The 23,592-nt window shown below is 42.7% G+C and overlaps 1 protein-coding gene across 14 annotated transcripts in view; it reads right to left on the minus strand.

Annotated features, from left to right (window-relative positions):
* Nucleotides 1-23,592, minus strand: part of CAMTA1 (calmodulin binding transcription activator 1) — a 2,106,456-nt gene that overhangs the window by 4,906 nt on the left and 2,077,958 nt on the right. For 7 of the 14 annotated variants that reach the window (XM_077458256.1, XM_077458247.1, XM_077458246.1 and 4 more), the window contains one exon: nt 15,569-15,750. The exons of 4 other annotated variants lie outside the window; for them this stretch is intronic. In XM_077458256.1, the coding sequence (XP_077314382.1) occupies nt 15,569-15,750 (182 nt within the window). Of the gene's footprint in view, nt 1-15,071; nt 15,105-15,568; nt 15,751-23,592 lie in introns of those variants that run through there. 3 more of the 14 variants (XM_077458255.1, XM_077458254.1, XM_077458248.1) reach the window with 2 other exon arrangements.

Consider the following 23,592-nt stretch of genomic DNA (forward strand, 5'->3'; position numbering starts at 1 on the left):
TGTATACTGCTCCATGTCCATCCGTGCCATGTGTGTGATGGTGTGTGGGGCAGGGGGAGAGACATGGCAGGATGTCTGTCTGATCATCCATCCTTAGGACATGCAGCTCGGTGTACCTTATGGCCAGTCCGGGCCTGCTGCCAGGTGGACGATGTGCAGCATTATAACATTGGGCAGCCAAGTCTCATGGGCAGAAGGGCTTCTAAGGCCACTTCAGAGTAGAATCCGAGGGTGAACAAAGAGCAAGAGGTCAAAACCCAAAAGTATTATTTAAAAAAAAAAAAAGTTGTTCAACCAAAATCTGCGAGTACAGCTAAATTGTTGCAGGGCCCAGAAAAAAAATGATGAGGGGGGGGGGCATTTCTAAGCCCCCACAATGCATTAGCTGTAGTGAAAGATCTTGCTTAAAAGGATTAAGCTGAATAAATACTTTTGGACTCCAATGTCTTGGTGCAGTGCTCCTGTTCTTCGTTCTCTCTATTTGAGAAAGAAATGTGTCATACCCTTCCAACCCCTCCATCACATGCTAAAGGGTGACCACAGAAGTCTCAGTCCTTACAAGCAATGGGCCAAATCTGGCCTTATAGGACTTTTGTAAAGGGTGACAACGAATATGGAAGATGTAATAAATATTGCACACAGAGATTATCCAACTTGTTGACACATATCTGTGCGAGTGAACAGGAACTTATCTTTCCATTTGTATTCTCTTATTATTTGGCCACGCTTGTTGGCCAAGTTGGACAGAGGATCAAGGTAAAACCAGTAGCAGGTAACCTATGATTAAGCGCCGAATGGGTTAGCTGCGTATGCTGTATCCCCTCTTATTTTTTTAATGAAGACTTCTAATAAAGGTGATTTCTTTGGATGTGCGGCCAACCACATTTTTTCTTTCATATAAGGTATAACCAGTTGTGGGGTCTTGCTCTTAAGCAGGGGTCTCCAAACCTTTCAGTATGATGGCCACATCTTATATATTATAAATATGCTCAGGCCGAAAACAAAACAGTTTTGTAAATGAATGCATAAAATTTAAATGAATGAATACATTTTACCAAGATATGATTCAGAACAACAGAGGAAGAACTTCAGTAAAACCCATCTGAGATCCTCTTAATCAGCAAGAACCCATCTTAGTCAGAGGATCTACCAGACAATTACAGCATGACTCGGAGCCTGGAAATCCCTGGAGCAAGGCTTTAGAATCAGGCTTGGGCTGAGGAAGTACAGTCCTTGTGTAAGTGCCGAGGCAAGAATGTGATCGTTTGAAAGGATTCCAGGGGTTCTAGCAACCAACGGAGGTACAATGACAGTGCAGCCAGCGGGACCTACACTGGAGACCAAGAAGGAAATTGAGGTGTTGGGGAGAAATGAGGACCATAGACTGACCAGAAGACCTGTGTAAAAGGCCACTAACCCTAGCTGTGGGGCGGATAAAATTTTGCAGTGGGCTGATTTGGCCCACGAACCATAGTTTTGGGGATGCCTGTGAGGATGGACAGATGTCTTACTACTATTGTTCTGATTGAGAAATCAGCTCATGAATGGTAAACTGAATAAGAAAGACCTATGGATTTTGCATCCAAGTGCATAGTTGCTTTTGGACATGGAAGGGTCTTCCTATTAAAGTCTCATTGCCATCACCACATTCGTGAAATGGGTAGGTTAACGTTGAACCATTACATAGCACTGTATAATTGCCTAAATCGGGGGTGTCAAACTCAATTTCATTGTGGGCCGAACTAGCATTATGGTTTCCCTCAAAAGGCCGGTTGTATCTGTAAGCCCTTGTACACACGGTCGGACATTCCGACAACAAAATCCGTCGGATTTTGTCCGAAACTTGTGTTGCATACACACGGTCGGACAAAGTTGTCGGAAAATCCGATCGTTCGTAACGTGATGACGTTATTTCGTTACGACGGGACTACGTTCAGGCTAGTAGCCAATAGCTTTGGTCTAGGAATATGATCTGAGCATGCGTGGCACTTTGTCCGATCGGAATTCTCTACAAGCGATCTGACAAAGTCCGATCGGATCATGTTGTCGGAAAATTTTATAGTCCAGCTCTAAAACTTTGTCGGTCGGATATTCCGACAGAAACAGTCCAATGGAGCCCACACACGGTCGGATTATCCGACAACACGGTCCGATCGGACATTTTCCGAATGTCTGACTGTGTGTACAAGGGCTAAGACTATATAAATGTATCTACTATTTATTATATGAGATAATTGCCTATGCATTCGATTATTACTGGTTTTAGTAATAAATTAAGTTGCAAAGGACAGGTAACAGACTGGCATGGAGCCCACTCACACTCCTGTTGCAGACGTTGCAAGTCTGAAAAGAAGGGTTGCACACTGCTGGTAAAATCCGCAAGAAACTTTATTGGAGCCTTCTCAGACAGAACATGCTTCTAACCCAAATCATAAGCCCGCAACCAAAACCTCCTGGTCTCCACCAACCGTCTTTGGGCAGACTATCTCCCCAAAGACCAAAGCGAAGAGTCTCGTGGTTATTTTAGATGCACAAATGTCAATGGATGCGCAAATAGGATCTGTAGTCACTGTCAGTGGATCTCACCATCTGCTGCGCATGCTTTGCAGACTCATCCCTTTTATCCCAAAGAATGACAAAGCAGTGGTAGTTGGAACAATCATTAATTCACGTCTGGACTACGCAAATTCGCTTTACATAGGATTACCACAATATCAACTTGTGCGATTACAACTGATCCAAAACACGGCGGCAAGGCTGATAACAGGAAAAAAAACCTGGGAATCCATCTCTCCTTCGCTGAGGAGCTTACATTGGCTAACCGTAAAAAAATCAGATCACGTTCAAGACCCTCTGCATCACCCACAAATGCGTGCATAGAGAAGCTCCGCAATACCTAATGGAGAAAATAAATCATTACACACCAAACCGCACCCGTCTTCCATCAGCCAACAAAAACCTCCTCCTCGTGCCCAAAGCCCGGTATAAATCCAAGGGGGATCGGAGATTCACTGCCCAAGGGCCTCGGCTATGGAATGTTCTACCAATCAACATCCGCCTGGAAGAAAATCACCTGGCTTTTAGGAAAAAACTCAAGACCTTCCTATTTTAGCAGATGATCAAAGCTCGCCACAGCGCCTAGAGGCAATTCAGTTCGCATTGTGCGCTATACAAGTATTTCATTCATTCATTCATTCAACCATGGTGTTCCATCTGGGCAGTCTCCAATAAACAGAGAATTGCAGGATATGGCGGAGAAGTTCTGTCCTCCTCTCTGTTGCTGATTGCTGAGACAAGGGGGAGGTGGAGACAAGGGGGTTAGAGCTGCAGGAGAGGTGCGTGGGCCATATGAAACGTCCTGACGGGCTGGATTCGGCCCGCAGGCCTTGTGTTTGACATATGTGGCCTAGATGATTAAAAATACAGTCGACCAAGGAGATACAACACCAGAACATTGCAGATAATTCTCCAAGCATAGTAACCTGGCATACAAATGGAATCCCTGTAAGATGTTATTGCTTATTAATATTCCAAAATAATAAAAAAAAAAGAGATCTTCATGAGTGCAAAAACATATCCAATACCCACAGCACCTCTACCGAAAACCAGCAACCAAACCTTAAAAGCTAGTTTAAGCTACAGAAGATGATCAGGCGCCTGTTGAAAAACTAGTTTTAAAATACTGTACTACTTCTCCTCCACATCGTTCAGTAATCAACTAAGAAAGGACCCAAATCTGTTCAAGAGTTTGGGTATTGTGCACTAAGCTGAAGCAACAGAGTAGAGGAAACAACAAAAAAACATTGAAGGAACAGCAGCATTATTATACCGGGGAAGAAAAAAATATGTTCTGACTGCATCAATATCAGTTCAAAATCATTTCTTCGATTCAAACAGTTAGCAAAAGACGTATGATAAACATCTGGTAGACAGATGGACAGTCTTTTGTTTTGTTTAAATGAAAGTCCACTTATCCTTTTGACCACCACGTAAAAATAAAACCGTTAAATAGTTAAAAACAATTACATATTTTGAAAAAGGTAAAATATACTTACCCTACACCCCAACTTCTTTCTGCATCACCTAAGTTAGTAGCAAATCTTATTAGAAGGTGCTCCTGCACTACATATATAATACAGTATACATCACAAGTCTGCAAGGACCTTCTATATTAAAATGTTTACATAAATATACAGTATCTCACAAAAGTAAGTTCACATTTTTGTAAATATTTTCTTCTGTCTTTTCATGTGACAACACTGAAGAAATGACACTTGTCTACAATGTAAAGTAGTGAGAGTACAGCTTGTATAACAGTGTAAATTTGCCGTCCCCTCAAAATAACTCAACACACAGCCATTAATGTCTAAACCGCTGCCAACAAAAGTCACCCCTAAGTGAAAATGTCCAAATTGGGCCCAAAGTGTCAATATTTTGTGTGGCCACCATTATTTTCCAGCACTGCCTTAACCCTCTTGGGCATGGAGGTCACCAGAGCTTCACAGGTCACCACTGGAGTCCTCTTCCCCTCCTCCATGATGACATCACAGAGCTGGTGGATGTTAGAGACCTTGCGCTCCTCCAACTTCCGTTTGAGGACGCCTCACAGATTCTCAATAGGGTTTAGGTCTGGAGACATGCTTGGTCAGTCCATCACCTTTACCCTCAGCTTCTTTAGCAAGGCAGTGGTCATCTTGGAGGTGTGTTTGGGGTGGTTATCATGTTGGAATACTGCCCTGCGGTCCAGTCTCTGAAGGGAGGGGGATCATCCTCTGCTTCAGTATGTCACAGTACATGTTGGTATTCATGGTTCCCTCAATGATCTGTAGCTCCCCAGTGCCGGCAGCACTCATGCAGCCCCAGACCATGACACCCCCACCACCATGCTTGACTGTAGACAAGACACACTTGTCTTTGTCCTCCTCACCTGGTTGCCACTACACACGCTTGACACCATCTGAACCAAATACGTTAATCTTTGTCTCATCAGACCACAGGACATCCATGTCCTTAGTCTGCTTGTCTTCAGCAAACTGTTTCCGGGCTTTCTTGTGCATCGTCTTTAGAAGAGGCTTCCTTCTGGGATGACAGCCATGTAGACCAGTTTGATGCAATGTGCGGCTTATGGTCTGAGCACTGACAGGCTGACCCCCACCCCTTCAACCTCTCATACGTCTATTTCACAAAGACAACCTCTGGATATGATGCTGAGCACGTGCACTCCACTTCTTTGGTGGACCATGGCGAGGCCTGTTCTGAGTGGAACCCATCCTGTTAAACAGCTGTATGGTCTTGGCCACCGTGCTTCAGCTTAGTTTCAGGGTCTTGGCAATCTACTTATAGCCTAGGCCATCTTTATGTAGATCAACTATTCTTTTTTTCAGATCCCCAGAGAGTTCTTTCATATGAAGTTCCATGTTGAACTTCCAGTGACCAGTATGAGAGAGTGAGAGCGATAACACCAAATTTAACACACCTGCTCCCCATTCACACCTGAGACCTTGTAACACTAACAAGTCACATGACATCAGGGAGGGAAAATGGCTAATTGGCCCAATTTGGACATTTTCACTTAGGGGTGTACTCACTTTTGTTGCCAATAGTGTTTAGTTTTTTTGAGGGGACAGCAACTTTACATTGTTATACAAGCTGTACACTCGCTACTTTACATTGTACTTTACATTGTAGCAAAGTGTCATTTCTTCAGTGTTGTCACATTAAAAGATATAATAAAACATTTACAAAAATGTGAGGGGTGTACTCACTTTTGTGATATACTGTATATATATGTAAACATTTTAATGAAGAAGGTCCTTGCAGATTAGTGAGCATACCTGGGCAGTACAAGAGCATACCAGAATCCGTGACTCCGCTCAAGACTCACTACTTTCATTACACGCGGACAACCGTGGTGCCGGCTACCTCAGCCCATCTCCACTCTTCGTCAGAGATATGAAAAGTACTAGCAACACTCCTATTTCTGTATTTATTGATTGTCAAAAGAGACTGCATTCAACCATGTCTACATTCCAAAACCAACCTTACTTAACGAGTTTCACCATTGTTCACAAGGATGAGGGAAGTCAGGCAACTCCAATATCCTTGTGAACGAGCCAGCAGTGGTGAAACCCATCAAGGAAGGTTTTTTTTTTCGAATGGAGACATGATTGTATGCAGTTTTTTTTTAGACAATCAATAAATACAGAAAGAGGAGCTAAGGTCAGGAGTGTGGCTAATATTTTTCATAAGTTCACTGTAAGGGCTCATTTCCATTTCCATTAGGCCTCTGGAAAGCGTTTTGCGATAGATCGCTGATCGCTAAAGTGGTGAGGAGGCCTAATGTTGCATGGTTACCACCTGTCTCATCTCCTGGGGTGGCCCTATTGAGTTCAACTGGGGGCCACTTGTGTATACCCTCATCCGCTGCCTTTGCAGAGAAAGGGGTAACAGTTGGATGGCAGTAAAAACACGGTTAAACTGTGTTCCTCTCCTACCATCCAACTGCAAGTTTAAACAAGGCCTAATGCTACCCTCCTCAGCTGCTTTTACTTACCCTAACCACTTAGCTTGCCTGTTGGTAGATAAGGACCCCACTGTGCCAGCCATCAGCTCCCAACTCTGCTCACCGCCTCTAAGCCCTTGTACACACGGACGGAGAATCCGTCGGAATTTGTCCTATCGGACCGTGTCGTCGTATAATCCGACTGTGTGTGGTATGCATCGGACTGATTCCGTCGGAATATCCGTTGGACTCAATTTTCCAACATGTTGGAAATATTTTCCGACCAACTGGTTCGATCGGACATACTCCGATCATGTGTATAGAATTTTGATCGGACCAAGTGCCACGCATGCTCAGATCAAATTCCTACATCAAAGCTATTGGCTACTAGCCTGAACGTAGTCCCATCGTAACGAAATTACGTCATCACGTTCTGAATGATCGGATTTTTCGACAACTTAGTCCGACCGTGTGTATGCAACAGTTTCGGACAAAATCCGACGGACAAAATTCGACGGATTTGGTTGTCGAAATCTCCGACTGTGTGTACAGGGGCTTAGACCTCAGATCAGAGTAGCAATAGGCATTGCAGAGCTGAGGGAAATCCTAGGTTCCACCTCGGGGGATGAATCACATGGCACAGCCAATGAGAGACCTTGGAGGACTTTCCTTACTCTATGGGTGCTGCTGTATCTAAGGTCTGGAATGTAGATTTTACAAAGGGAGGAATTTGTGCTATAGGTGAGTTTAGCTTTTGGAGTGTAGATGTTGAGTTTTTTTTTCGCATTTTGGGGGGATGCGTGTTAATTGTTCCTGACTTCTGAACTGTGTGTTATGTACTATTGACCCCTGCTCTGTGCTTTACATACTATTGACCTCTGCACTGTATGATAAATACTACTGACCTCTTCTGTGTACCTTCCATACTACTGACCTCTTCTGTGTACCTTCCATACTACTGACCTCTTCTGTGTACCTTATATACTACTGACCTCTTCTGTGTACCTTCCATACTACTGACCTCTTCTGTGTACCTTATATACTACTGACCTCTACTGTGTACCTTACATACTACTGACCTCTTCTGTGTACCTTACATTCTACTGACCTCTGCACTGTATGATACATACTACTGACCTCTTCTGTGTACCTTACATACTTCTGACCTCTTCTGTGTACCTTACATACTACTGACCTCTGCTCTGGGCCTTACATACTACTGACCTCTGCTCTGTGCCTTACATAATACTGACCTCTGCACTATGTGTTAAGTACTACTGACTTCTGCTCTGTACCTTACGTACTAACAACCTCTGAATTTTGTGCTATGTACTACTGACCTCTGCTCTGTGCCTTACATACTACTGACCTCTGCACTGTGCATTACATGCTATGGACCTCTGTACTCTGTGTTACATATTACTGATCCATGACCTGTGTATTATATACTACTGACCTGTGAATCTTGCCTTACATACTACTGACCTCTGAACTCTGCATTGCTTACTACTGACCCCTAAACTTTGCATTACTTATTGACCTCTGAACTCTGCATTACTAGTGACCTCTGAACTCTGCAATACCTACTACTGACCCCTGAACTTTGCGTTACATACTACTGACCTGGGAACTCGTCACACCCTACTTTTTAATGGAGCCTTGCTTGGTTATCTCCCTTGTAAAAAAAAAGAAGAAAAGAAAAAAAAAGCTTGCTGCACGCTGATGATTTTTGATCTCTTCCATGTTGTTCAGGTAGATCTTCACCTCTCCAAGGTTGCCTACCTCTGGTCTAGAGGATACCTTTGTGAACTGAGAGCAGCCTCTTGAGTTATTGTGCTCCAACAACTACCAACGAGTTGCATTTAGCCCCTCTGAGAAACATGTCCAGGATCATGTACTTCGCTGTTACCTTTGGACATGAAACTCTAAGCCACCACTTCCTATTTTAGTGCTGAAGGTATCTACATATTATGCAACATTTATCAAGGAAGTATAGATGAAGTATAAATGGAGTCCCAGGAATTCAATGTACAACCTAGACTCCTAAATAGTCAAAACAGTAGGAATTTTAGGACATCAAATGATATAGAGGCATTTTTTTTTTTAAAGATACATATTTATTTAAGCACATTAAATTTTAAAATATCATGCAATGCTGTTTGCATTTAGAATACACAGAAAGACACTAACACATATAACTTCTACATTTCCCCATCATAAATTCTGTATATACAAGATACGAGGCACAACTTTTCTACCTTAATACTCTTTACCTGATAGGAGATGGTCTCAATGCGTCTCTCAGGTCCTGAACAGTGAGTTTCAGAAACAAATGATCTAGTGTGGACATGAGGTACTGCTGGTTGGGTTTCTGCCTCCCTGTGTTTCCTCCTTCACTATTTTTTGCTGATGTCAGGATAGTGGGGAGTCGGGACCATGATCTATCTGGGGATGCCTCCCTAATTCATTGTTTTTTTTTTGGTTTTATATAATAACATTGCTGTTTGCATAAGACAGTCTTTCTCTAACTTTTTACTCTAGATGAGTGGTCTCCAAACTGTGGGCCGGGGGCCAGATGTGACCCTTCCTATGCTTTCTTCTGGCCCTTGGGACACTAGTTTATTTACTAACACTAACAAGTACACAATTCCTCCTAATTACACCAGGGATGGAGCACAATTCCTACCTATCACACCAATGATGGGGCAAAATTAGGGATGCACCGAATGGGTTTTTTGGTGCCGAAACCGATACCGAAAATGAAAAATACACTAGGCCGAAAAACCGAAACCAATACCAAAACAGCACTGATACCGAAAGTGACTATTTAAAATTTTTTTTTTATACAGGAGATGGTCAGAGACTGGGGACACATTACAAGAGATGGTCAGAGACTGCAGACACATTACAGGAGATGGTCTGAGACTGGGGACATGGTACAGGTAAGTATGTGAGCCCAGGGGGACATAGGATTGTGGTTCAGTGCCAGGAGACACGAGTCAGTGCAAAATCAAATTAGTGCCACAAGACATTGGCAAAGTGGGTTAGAGCAGGTAGACACAGGTCAGTGCAGAGAGATGTGGGAATGTAGGTCAGTGCTGGGAAATGAGGGTCAGGGTCGAGAGACAAGGGTCAGAGGAGGGGGACACAGGTCAGAGCTGGAAGACATGGGGCAAGAGAAGAGTCGGTGCTGAGAGATTTGGGGATGAGGGTCAGTGCTGATAAATTAGGGTCAAGGTTGGGAGACAAGGGTCAGAGGAGGGGAACATGAGGGTCCAGAGGCATGGGGTCAGAACAGGGGATCATAGGTCAGCATTAGGAGACGAGGGCTTGAGTCACAGGTCAGTGTTGGCAGATGTGGGATCACAGGTCAGTGCTGGGAGATGTGGGATCACAGGTCAGTGTTGGCAGATGTGGGGTCACAGGTCAGTGTTGGCAGATGTGGGGTCACAGGTCAGTGTTGGCAGATGTGGGATCACAGGTCAGTGTTGGCAGATGTGGGGTCACAGGTAAGTGTTGGCAGATGTGGGATCACAGGTCAGTGCTGGGAGATGTGGGGTCACAGGTCAGTGTTGGCAGATGTGGGATCACAGGTCAGTGCTGGGAGATGTGGGGTCACAGGTCAGTGTTGGCAGATGTGGAAACACAGGTCAGTGTTGGCAGATGTGGGATCACAGGTCAATGTTGGCAGATGTGGGGTCACAGGTCAGTGCTGGCAGATGTGGGATCACAGGTCAGTGTTGGCAGATGTGGGGTCACAGGTCAGTGTTGGCAGATGTGGGGTCACAGGTCAGCACTAGGCACAGCTCACACCCCCCAGGCCGCCTCTCACCGTCCTCTTCCTGAACACATCCAGCCTCCTCTGTTGCATAACATTGAAAGCGTCGACAGGAGCCCAGCCTGTATTGACAGAGCGATGCCCGGATGCCCCCCAGACCTGCCGGGACACGCTGTAGAGGAGGAGCTGCAGGGACAGCATGCTGCCTGATGACACACGGCTCTGGGTGACACGCTAGAGGGGATAGGAGGAACTGCAGCCATGTGACCGGGGTGAGAGCTGATGTCATGGTACCATGTGACCTCTGGAGAGAGGGCAGGAACGACGAATGTGTGGTGGGGTGGGAGGGAGGGACAATGTGCACAGAGCTGACAGTGTGACATTGGAGGGGAGGAGGAGAGGAGATGACTGCGGTGCACTGTGCCAGAAGGACATCCCCGTAATGGGCGGATCCCTGTAATGGGTACCCAGCAGGCCCTGCCCCATTTTCGGCTCAATTATCGGCAATATTTCTTTTTCAGTAAATTGCCGAAAAGGCCATTTTCGGACGATATGTTTCGGCGGCCGAAATTTCGGTGCACCCCTAGGCAAGATTCCTCCCAATGACACCAACAATGGGCACAATTCCTCCCAATGACACCAACAATAAGGGCCCAATTCCTCCCACTGAAACCAATTATGGGGGATTGTTTACTCCCACTGATGCTGGGACATTTTGTACACCCAATGGCCACAATGCGGCCTCCCTAAAGTCGGAAGGACAGTAAACTAGCCCTTTGTTTAGAAAGTTTGGAGATCCCTGCCCTAGAGGAACCTTTAGAATAATTTTTGGGTCTCCAAAAGGTGGTCATTGTCCATTGGTGATCATTGGAAAAAAGACAGTTACAACGGTGGTGGCCAGTGGCAAGAATTCTCCCCTTACAGTGGCACTCAGAATGTCCCCCTCACCAGTCATGCCATGTAACTTTGGACCTAGAGCTATTCAAGCACCTTCAGATCGGTGGAAAGTCATCCACAGCTCAAAGAACCCCTAGCCATCTCTGATGGAACCCTATGGTTCAAGGAACACTGGTTGAGAATGGCTGGCATAAGACATTGCCTCTGTTTTCATCTCTTGATAAGCTGAGTCAAGCAACAATGTGTTGAGACTCTCCTATCAGGTAAAGACTTTAGGTGTGGAAAAGTTGTGCCTCATATCTTGTGTATTCACAACTTATGATGGGGGAATGTAGAGGTTATACAGTATGCTTAGGTGTCCTTTGGTGTCTTTTAAAGTCCCGCTGTTTTGACCTTTAGGTGGTGGAACGTGTCTACCTCGTTGTCCCCTTCTCCATCTGTTAACCACCTGTCATATGAGCTTCAATAAAGAGGATTTTGGAAGTGCAGTCATCCAGAATCCAATGCTTTATGTCTAGGTTGTACATTGCATTTGGTATATGACCGTCTACCATCTTCCCAACCAACACTGTACATATCCAGCAAACAGGTGAACCTCAACATCCAGACTTACAACCAGTGGTCTACAGAGCACCACGCATCACAGTTTTTAACATAAATATATTCCAACATGTCTTCATATCACAGAGGCTGTAACTGCTAAAAGTATTATTTTAGTATATTTGTCAAAGCAATTCCATAACCGGCAAAAGGAAAATGGTAAAGCCATCATTGTGTACACAACATGGCATCGAGAGGTGTAAAGTCACAGGTTGCAGGATATGTGAAATGTGTGCAAAGCCATTTCCGAGGTAACTAATCTCTTAACTGGTTATTTAAATTGTCACTATGCATAAATATTGCTCTTAGAAAGCAGAAATGATGGATACTCGAAGCCATTTTCAAGCAAATTCCCCAGGAATTTTTTTGTTTAAAAGAGTAACAATTAATCAAAATGTGTCCAGAACTTTTCTAGTCATAAACCTGTAATATGTGTTTCCTCCCTTTCAATGAAACGTCTCAGTGGACAAGGGACAACTTTTTAGCCGTTAAGTCATAAAATGAAAACTAAACAAATAAATTCCCTGGGGTGGCAGTGGAAATAATGTTAGTCTATTTTGATGATCTCTATGTATGAGAAAAAGCCTCAGTGTAAAATAAAATTGTAATTTACAGCCAGATCAGATTTTGTAATCCCTTCAGTGCTGACAGGATATAAAGAAAATGAAGTAGATAAGACTTAGAACCCTTACTGTTGCTGAACAAAATAATATTACAGTTTTATTTAAACAACAGTCGTGAACTTTGCTGAAATTGTTTTTTTTATTTTATTAAAATTGTATAATTAAAAATAATTTGATTATTTTTAATTAGAAAAACTAAGAAGAAAATAATTAAAACCCTTATTGTTGCTGAACTAAATAATATGAAATGAAATCTTCTACATAAAGAATATTAAAGTTTAATTTAAATTCAAGGTGTTGAGTGTATACTTTTTATACAAGACCTTTATTTTATTTTCTCCTATTCAAATCTTCTACATAAAGAATATTAAAGTTAAATTTAAATTCAAGGTGTTGAGTGTATACTTTTTATACAAGACCTTTATTTTATTTTATCCTATTCTTCCTATTCCTATTGATATTAACAAAATAACAATATTTTAAAACAGAGAAAAGGAGTGGCGGTGGTCCGTTTTAGATAAGGCACCTCATCCCAAACTTTTCTAAAATTAAAGCAATTTTACCAAAGTTTACAATAGTATTATTTTTATGCACGGTATTATAATTTTTTTTTTAAATATTTGAAAATTGGAAGGAGGAAAAGATGGGATTATTGCGGTGCAAAGCTTACACAATATACACCAAAATTTATATAAAAAATATATATTACATCATAATAAAGTACAAACATATAAAGGAGCTAAAAGCAGAACACGGTGTTCTGCTCTTAGCTCCTTTATATGTTTGTACTTTATTATGATGTAATAAAATATAATTTTTTAATATAAATTTCTGTGTGTTAATGTGTATGCTTAGCACCGCAATAATCCCGTTTTTTCCTCCTTCCAATTTTCAAATTAATAATACCGTGCATAAAAATAATACTATTGTAAACTTTGGTAAAATTGCTTTAATTTTATAAAAGTTTATTGTATGATTAAAAATAATTCTATTATTTTTCATTAGAAAAATTAAGTATATAGGACTTAGAACCCTTAGGCCGCGTACACACGGGCGGACTGTATGGCCTACTTAGTCCGCCGAAACACATTTCAGCGGACAGTCCGCTCGTGTGTGGGCTTCAGCGGACTTTTTCAGCGTGCAGTCTGGCGTACTAAGTATTTCGGAATTTCCGTAATACTGTCCGTCATACTTTGGTTTCAGCGGACAATCCGCTCGTGAGTAGGCTAGTTCGACGGACTAAGAATGGCGCATGCTCAGAAAGGATTTACACGGCGGAAGGTTGCATTGCTGTGTATTGGACTTCCTATTTCTAGTCCCGTCGTACGTGCTGTACACGTCATCGCGCAAGCTTTCGACGGACTGTTTGTGCATCCGTGTGTGGTCAAGTCCGTTCATTCGAAAGTATGACGGACTGTCCGTCGGATTGTATGACGGACTAAGTAGGCCATACAATCCGCCCGTGTGTACGCGGCTTAACTGTTCCTGAAACAAAGAATATTACAGATTTATTTAAATTATGTTCAAAGTATATATGGTTTATACATGACCTTAAGTTTATTTTCTTCTATTAATGACAATGACAAAATAATTTTTTTATAATATTGTGTACAATAACAATTGTAAAACTTTGTTAAAATTGGTTATTTTATTAAAAATAATTGTATGGTTACAAAAAAACCTTTTGAGTATATTTCTTAAGGTTACACGATAACAAACTGACTGTAATATGACTTACAACAGTCATAGATGATTTAAAAAAAAAAAAAAAAACATCTTCTTTTATAGGGATTTAAATATATATATTTTCAATTAATATAACTAGAGCCTCCCATTAAAATAAAAAAAATATGTACCGCAGTAACGTTATTATAGGTACATCTGCCTCACTAAAAAGTCCAACAAAAACGTATTTATCCTATCAATCTTCTTAATGCAACTTCCTGCAATAGTGTAGCAACAATGCTCCACTGCTCCTTAATTGGGAGCAGAGTTGTCACTTCCATGTAGGTTGTAGGGGGTGTGGCTATCAGCATTGTCACTGCTGATTTGAGAGCCCATAATTGTCAATAATCACCTGACCACACCTAGTCCTGCCCACGGCTTTCTTGATTGGCTGTGCTGCCTTTGCTGCTGAAACTCTCTCACTGTGACCTGCGGTATCTGGGAGGGGAAATGTGTGAAACCCAATAAAGAAGGACTTGGCTCAGTCAGGGAAGAAAAATTACGTTTTTTTGTTTACTTTAGGAGGCTTGTGCATCATATAATAACTGGATTTGGGACTTGTTTAGACTGTCATAGATGAATTATTAGATGTGTTTTAGTTATTGTATGCTACATAAAGGTATTTATATACATTTTAGGTGCTGGATATAATTAAATCTAACGTAATAATTAGGATTTATGAACAACACGCCTACTTTTATACTCTCTATTTATTTTATTTTTTTATATAAAATAAACTATTAGAGTAAAATGAAAGAATGTTCTACCAGCCAAATTTGAGAGAACTGTATGGCACATGCACTCTATATAAAATAAATGGAAAAAAAAAAGAAAAAGAAAAAAGAGCAGTGTGCTGAGGAGAGTGAACTACTAACTGTGTTGTCATGCTAAAAACAGACAGACCTGATGGTCCGCAAGCCTAAATATAAATTAACAGGGATCTTACCTTGGAGTGTGATCTTTAATCTAATTAACATTACTGTAAGTAATGCAAAAAATAGAAAAAAAAAAATTAATAATACAAGACAAATATTTGCAATCAAAAGAGTAAATTGTTTAAAGGCTCTTTAAATCTTCAAATTATAAAATAATGAAATATAAATGTATTTTTTTTTTTTTTTTTTAAATCGCCTCCATTATGTCATATTTGATTAATTCAAATTTTTAAAGCAACTGGAGGAATACAAACAATATGAAAAAAAATTACATATAAATGATCTATTTTAAATTTCACGTAACACTTTAAAATAGCGTGCAGGTCGCTTTCCACTAAGCAACAGTCAGAGGACCTAAGCGGCGGGTGCAATATCATATAAATGTGAAATTTCAGCACAGAAGGGGTTAACAAAGTGAATGTATGCACATAGAGAAGGAGTACTGCATTTCTATGGGGGGTACTTGAGAAAAATATCCCAGACACGCTGAGATGTCTTGTTGAGTTACCTGTTGCTCTTAGAGCTGAAAGTGCGTGTGGGGTAATTGGGGTATGTGATATCTTGCCATTTTCCAGAAATCTCATTAGGAATGGAAAGTAAAAAAGAAAGAGTGGCCCAAAAAGACTGACACCTCTGAGAATTCTTTCTGCAATTTAATATACACATGTTTGCTCCAAAAACATTCAGACCCTGCAAGAAGTAAATGAAAGAAAATTATTTTTAAGAAAATTAAAGCATTATTAAAAAAAATAAAAAAAAAAAAAATAAAACATACATAGTTATGAAATTGACCCATACACACAATATTTAAAAGCTATCTACCCCCCCCTCCCCCAAACATTGGATCGACCACGCTGTTTTTGTTATCAATTTAAAAAGAAAATTCTTGGCTAAAAAAAAAAAATAATAATCAGGTGCTGTTACGACTGCTATAATATTTTTCCATATGTGAAAAATGTAAATAATTATTGATAGTAAAAAACATTTTTAAATGTATATTATATAGTTTGTCAAATATTTTTTAGCCTAAACATCTGAAATAGGTATTTACGATATTTGGTTGTTTTAAGTATTGATTCTTTAAATTGTTTTTATATATTGGATTATTAGTATTTTAGCAGAAAACTTTTTGACCAATGGGGAGTGGTGAAAATCCTCTGATACAATGAATGAAGCCAGCTATTCAGTAACATCTATTGGAACAATTGTTTATTGTTTTTTTCTTTTTTTTTTTTCGTAAATTACTTTTTATTAAGTTTCATTAAGTTTTATGAAATACATACAACATTAAACCGCATATTGGGGAAAATTGTTTATTGGTTACATAGCAGGATACAGCAGTAACATGCTAATGCGTTTCGGCCAAAGAAAATTCTGCATCTAAGTTATGTTAATACTGTAAACCCTAACAATGAATTTCTCTTATTTGGTCCCTTTTGGGCTGTTAATATACTTTGGAAAGTGTTTTGTTACATCTAAAACAAAACAAAAAAAAAAAGCCTGTTGAACATTCCAGAAATCTTATGAGATGATAACCTCCTGTGCTTTAATTTTTGTGCTGAGATTTATCAGTTACATTGTTCTCTAAGGACTACAGAACTATGCCGTGCTATGTTCTGAACAATACAAGAGTGCAGCGGTGGCCTGTTCATTAGGGGGCGTATGGGCGCCCCCCCCCCCATTCATGCATCCGGCTCCTTGATCTACATGCAGCGTGCCAGATAATGGATTCCATGGGGGGGGGGGGGGGGTTGAAGCACGTGATTAGAGCCAGAGGCTCTAATAGGCTTCAAAAAAGGCTGGACTCTAGGCAAGGAGCACTGTGCTCTGAGCCCACCCAGTTGTGTGACAATAGCGAATGAATATTCGCTATTGCCAGACTGATCCTCCTCCCAGGCAATCAGGAAGCGTCACTCGTTAGGCTGAAAGGACAGGTGATCCTTTTGGATGCCTAGGAAGAGGAGGGAGGAGACGCACAGCAGAAGAGGAAGGAGGAGACGCACGGTGGAAGCTGCCGTGATGCAGAAGTGGAAGAGATTACATAGGAGCCGCTGCCCTCCACCCATAGGAGCCCGCAACCCGCCGCCCACAACCTAGATGGGGTAAGTGCTGGGCTAGATGACCGACTAATGGGGGAGGGTGGTGTGTGACCCGACCACCGAACCTACCTAAAGCTGCCAGACGACCGAGGGGGGGGGGGTTTGCGCCCCCCCCCCCCAAAAAAAAACACCAGCTGCCACGGCAAGAGTGATGGGCTTCTGTAGTCCGGATACAGACCAATGAATGAGTGTTGTCACCCTATCACCCTGGCTGGACGTGTGTTACTGGCAGCATCACCAGGTGACAAAACGAATGCAGCCAATATATCTAAAAACTGGTAGGGTGCGTTATATAGTATATTTTTCTTCTTGGGTTTGGTTATCCTTTAAAGTGGTTGTAAACCCTACAGATGTAGCACCCTGCTCCAGACAGATTAAAGTGGTTGTAAACCCTTACAAACCACTTTGACCTACAGGTAAGCCTAGATTAAGGCTTACCTGTAGGTCCAAGAAATATCTCCTAAACCTATACGGTTTAGGAGATATTTACCTGAAGACAGCCACCGCTGTCTACGGCGCGCAGGCGCACTGGGCAAGCCGCAGATCGCGGCGATATGCCGCAGAGTGTCGGCTCCCGTGCGCATGCGCGCGAGTGACGTCTAATCACAGCACCGGAGCAGCGAGACCCACCAAGAAGATGGACGCTCTGAACTACAGGGGACAGCGGTGACATCGCTGGATCCTGTGTCAGGTAAGTGACACATAATAGACTACTATGCGATGCATAGTAGTCCATTATGCTTTACCTTTGCAGGGAATCAAAGAGGAAGTAAACCCATCAGGGTTTACTTCCTCTTTAATGCTGAACTCCAGGCAAATTTTTTTCCCCGGAACAGTGGGGCTGTGCCCGGATTGCATAGGTTTACTGCTCATTTTGTCAAGGGGCGGGCAAAAAGCGGTACACTCACCCGATCCTATGCGCCTCGCTCCCCCATGATCCAGTGGTGGATTGTTCCTGATGCCTTCACATCCAGAGCAAGTCTATTGGTGTGATGACATCAGGAACAATCCACCATACAAGACCACTAGACCACGGGGGGTTAGGAGCCACATGGACCGGTCTTGTAAAATTAATTTTCTGGGATTTCAGCTTTTAAATAAAGTTTTGGCTCTGCTACACTCACTGGAACAACAATCTGTTTTCTAGGTCTGGCCAGGTTTACCTAGGCTTGGTGGTTGATTGCTCCTGAAGCTTAGGAGTAGGAGTGTCAGCCCGAGCTGGAAATATTTATCTGACCTCAGGGCATCCCTGAGAAGGGGTGCCCACAAGGTGGCTGGGGAGAAGATGTTTGGGAGGCTTGTTCAGAAGGGTCTTCTCCTTGGGCGTCTGCCCCTGGGAGATACACCAATGTCCTGAGGAACTATAGCTGGTAGGCCTCAGCATGTGTCTGGCTGGGGGCCTGGAGGAACCTGGGTTTAAAGGACACTTGCAGGAAGAAGCTGACCTGTAGAAGCTGTACCGGAGAGGAAACCTTTTCACTGAAGAATGTTGCAGGGGAGCTGGGTAGACATTGTGAGCAGGACTTTTTGCCTATAGCTTCAGGTGTGCCTGTGCCTTGAAGATAGACAACAAATGTTGCCATGCGGACTGTGACTGCTCTCAAAGTGGCTTGGAAAGGTTGGATTAGTGTTTGTTTAAACATGCCCTTTTTGGCGGTGGATCCCTATCCTAGAGCTGCTGCGGTACAGAACCTTCCTAGGGATAGGGCCTGGACCACAGAATAAGTGAGGCCTTGAAAATTTATGATGTTCCCCTTTCAAGCCTACAGGTTGGAGCAAGACAAGTATGCTGTGCTGAAGAACTGGTGGAGGGAATATAGTGTTGCGCTCTGTTGACCTCAAAATTCTCTGTAGTCTTGTGCCAGGACAGATAGGAACAGACCCATGTTACCAGCTGAAGAAGGGGCGTGATCCTTCTGGTGTGGGGCCTGGTTGGGTGATTTCAAATATGGGCATCCTTGCTTGTTAATCCAAATTCCTTATCATTATTTATTTATTACCTTTTGTACCACCACCCCCTCCCTTTAGAATGTAAGCTCTACGAGCAGGGCCCTCCTTTACCTTTTGTATTGTACTGTAATTGTGTTGTCCCCCCTATACATTGTAAAGCGCTGCGTAAACTGTTGGCGCTATATAAATCGTTAATAATAATTATTATTTTAGTGAGGCAGGCGGCACGTACAGTGTGGTTCCTCCGTGCCACTGGGCGGTGGGGCCCACGTGTGTGTGTGTGTGTGCTCATCCCCGGCACGGGAACGATTTGGCTCAGGTAAGTAATAGGGGGGGTCTGGGGGGCTGGTGCACTACAAGAGGTTTTTAACCTCAATGCTTAGAATGTATTGAGGAGAAAAACCACAAGGGTTTACAACCCCTTTAAGTTTCTTTCAATTTACTTGAATTTCAAAGAAGATAACAGCTTTAAAGGATAAGTTCACCATTTGTAACATGTTACACCCATATTCAGGGTGTAACGTGTTACAGATCCACTGGCCCCGCACGTCGCTGGCTCCCCAAAGTCACAGGCGGTGGGGGATTTTCTCCCCCCCCCCCCCCGCTCTATGTGAGAATCTTCAAAGAACATGGCAAGGTCCATAAAGACATGAATTTGTGAGTTTGGGGGTGGAGGAACTTGACTGACCTGCAAAGAGTCCTGACCTCAACCTGATAGACCACCTTTGGTGACGAATTAGAGCAGAAACCGCCAGCCAAGCGTTCTCATCCAAAAATCAGTGCCTGACCTCACAAATGCCCTTCTGGAAGAATGGTTACACATTCCCATAGACACACTCCTAAACCTTGTGCGTGTGAAGGCAGGCGTCCCAATATTTTTGGTAATATAGGGTATTTGTAATTTTTAAAATGAATTTACTTGTTTCCTTTACTAAAATGGTACAAAAAAAAAGAAAAAAAAAAAAAACAACCTCCCACTGAGAGGTGCAATATTAGTTTAATTAATTCAAAACATAATAACATTTACATTATGTTCCATTTATTACAGCCAGATCCAATTAATTGCTTGGGTGCAGACTTGGTGTTTGCTTCCTCTGAAATGTAATTAATTAGAACTGCTTATTTAGCCAAACAAATAACCTCTAGAACTGGAATGAATCAGTCGTGAGAACTGCAAAAATTATTGAAAAGCTCATATTGCCAATTAACAAAAAAATAAAAAAAATTGCTTTCAGTAAACCGCCAATTTCGAAGGGTATGTTTACTTTTAGAATGATGCTCTTCAGACATTCCCACTACCACCCAAACCCATCATACCATTGTTAAAACTGGTACAGATGCACCCCGTAATCCTTTGTTAGTGTTGGCCAACTGCCAATGTGGTCAAGAAGCTGGATTTTATGGTGGCTGCTTTGTAGGACAATCTTTGAAATCGTATGACTAAATTATTTTGCAGGAAAAGAAAATAATTTTAGCTGACAATAGTATATTTTTTAAAAGGAGGTGATTACATTTATAGTTGTGCCTCACTATGCAAGCACCCTCTATGTTAGGGATCCTCAAACTACGGCCCTCCAGCTGTTGCAGAAATACACATCCCATGAGGCCTTGTAAAACTCTGACATTCATAGACATGACTAGGCATGATGGGAATTGTAGTTCCTGAACAACTGGAGGGCCGTAGTTTGAAGACCCCTGCTCTATGTAGTTTATGGTTAAACCTCTTTTCTTCTCATTTTAATGAGTGGCCACGTGTCTTGTGAAACTCCCTTCTGCGAAAAAGTTTTATCCCTATTGTGGGGTCACCAGTACGGTATTTGTATGGAGTTGGTGTGACTCCATACACAGAAATTAAGGCTCTAATACGTCCTTATATGATGACAACCATTGGGAATGCAGACAGGGAAAGAGCTTGTCTCAGCTCCATAGACGTCAATGAGGAAGGAAAATAAGTCCCATATCCACATCACACAAATCCCACATGTAGATTGGAAGCATTCCCAGTCTAGAATATGTCTAGGTCACACCCCAATGTATTTCACCCTGTCCACAGGGCTTAGTCAATTCTTATGACTAAGCCCCCATGGGCGGGGCGAAACATGTCAGAGGTGTGAGCGGGATGGAGACTAGGCTGAGGCTACTTCCACTCTTTACCTGAAGGGTTTTCTGTGATGTGCAGCTCCTGGGAACTCTTTTCGTTCCTTATTGTCTACTAATCGGGACAAGAGTCAGTTTTAAATGAAGCTGACTTGGGCTAAACATTTAAAATGATCAAAAAAGCTGATGGAGCCTTGTGGTGCAAGCCTTCAAAATCAATCCCTGGGTCCCCGTTGCACCCACTTGCATCCTAAACCCAAGCTATACAAGGGATCTCAACTTCTGACCAAGTCTTGAAGCCCAACCCCCTTCCAGACAACAGTCAAATGCCAAAGTTTCAATTGCCCACTGAGGTTCTGGCAGTTGGCAACTGATTGACAAGGGATGGGCTTAATGCTAGAATGGAGCAGGGCGTGATCTCAACATGGCCAACACTTGGAGCCTGGGCCTAGGATCCAAGAGGCTCCAAGGGGACATAGGGATCAAGTTTAGGAATAGCACAGGCTCTTCTGGGCACCGCAAGGTGCTAAATTTTAGAACTGTTTCTAGCCAGGCCAAGTTTACGTTAACACCATTGTACCACCATACAGGTACACTTTAAAAAGACTCTATCACCGCCGTGTTGTGGTTTCTCCTGTCACTAGATAACGTAGGAGCCTACAGGAAGACCTACAGTGTGGAATGGGTATTTGATCCACTTGAAATGTCGAAAAACCTGCTGCAGCCTTGGTAAAGCCAATCTGCAGCATTTTAACACATGGGCCATCACAAAGGTAAGTAGACAGCCTGTTCTTTTGTGTTCTTTCTGTGTTCGGTCATTGCTGCTGGACGCTTTATTTACGGGGGCTATACCGAAAGTAATATAAAAGCGGGCATAACATTTTTATTAACTTACATTGGCTGTTCAAATTTCACATGTTGGTAGAGTAACTCTAATGCCGCGTACACACACTCGGAATTTCCGACAACAAAGTGAAGTTGGCGGAAAATTTGAGAACCTGCTCTCAAACATTTGTGTGCGGAAATTCCGACAGCAAATCTTTCGATGGAGCATACACACGGTCGGACTTTCCGACAACAAGCTCACATCGAACATTTCCCGTCGGAAAGTCCGACCGTGTGTACGTGGCATAATACTTCTTTTTCATTACAGGTAAATAATGAATTCCAAGCAAAAACAACACGCCGTCATTGATTTCTTGATGAAGGAGGGGTGCAGGCTGTCCGATATCCACAGAACACTACAGAATGTTTATGGAGATGACACCATTGAGAAGAGCAATATCTTGTCATTGGTGTCTCTTGTCAATTGTGTGATCTCTGTAAACATTCTGTAGCCTCCTGTGGATGTTGGACAGCCTGCGCCCCTCCTTCATCAAGAACTCAATGACGGCACATTGCTTCTGCTTGGAATACATTATTTACCTGCAATGAAAAAGAAGAAGACTGAAAGTATTGCAAAAGTGTGCAGAACTTTTTTATTAACTTCAAATTTCACATGTTGATAGAATAACTCTTCCTTCATAGTGACTCTTCTTCTTTTTCATTGCAGGTAAATGGATTCCAAGCATAATTCAACTTGCTGTCATTGAGTTCTTGACAAAAGGAGGGGTGCAAGCTAGTGGCGGCCCATCCATTAGTGATGCCCGAGCGCCACCCCCTCTCTCCAGGCCACCCCCTATATGCAATGGATAGATTCATGCATAGCATGAATCTATCCACGGCCGCCGTGGCCACCCCCTATTCATGCGTCCGGCCCCTTTCAGGACACCGGGTGCATGAATTACAGCGGCGTTTTTTTAAGCACCTGATTAGAGCCAGAGGCTCTAATAGGCTTCAAAATAGGGTGGATTTGGATTGCACAGGTGTGTTGCAACACTTATCCTCCTCCTGGTTAATCGGTAAGCAGGTATGAAGCCCATTTCTCGACTGGCCAAAACGTCAGGTGATCCTAGCTTCAGGAGGAGCAAAGAGGAAGCTGCTCCAGGAGAGGACCCCGGAGCAGCATTCACCAAGCCCGCCATGCTTAAGGACAGGGACAGGAAGATGGCTGCATCCAGGGTAAGGACTGACCAGACAGCAGGTGGGATGGGTGGGGTTGTTAGTGCCGTGCCGTGGGGGGGGGGAGGTAGGGGCAGTTGTGCTAGTGCCGCTCCACTGGCGGTCCAAGGGAGGGTTTGTTTGTCGCCCCCTCCCCCCCAAAAAACCTCACCAGCCTCCACTGGTGCAGGCTTTCTGACATCCACAGAAGGTTACAGAATGTTTACGGAGATGACGCCATTGACAAGAGCAATCAATGACAAGATATTGCTTTTGTCAAAGATATCATCTCTGTAAACATTCTGTAACCTTCTATGGATGTCGGACAGCCTGCACCCCTCCTTCA

The sequence above is a fragment of the Lithobates pipiens genome, unplaced genomic scaffold (assembly GCF_037356315.1).
Source record: "Lithobates pipiens isolate NorthernLeopardFrog02 unplaced genomic scaffold, aLitPip1_a1.2 Scaffold_27, whole genome shotgun sequence".
NCBI lineage: Eukaryota > Metazoa > Chordata > Amphibia > Anura > Ranidae > Lithobates > Lithobates pipiens.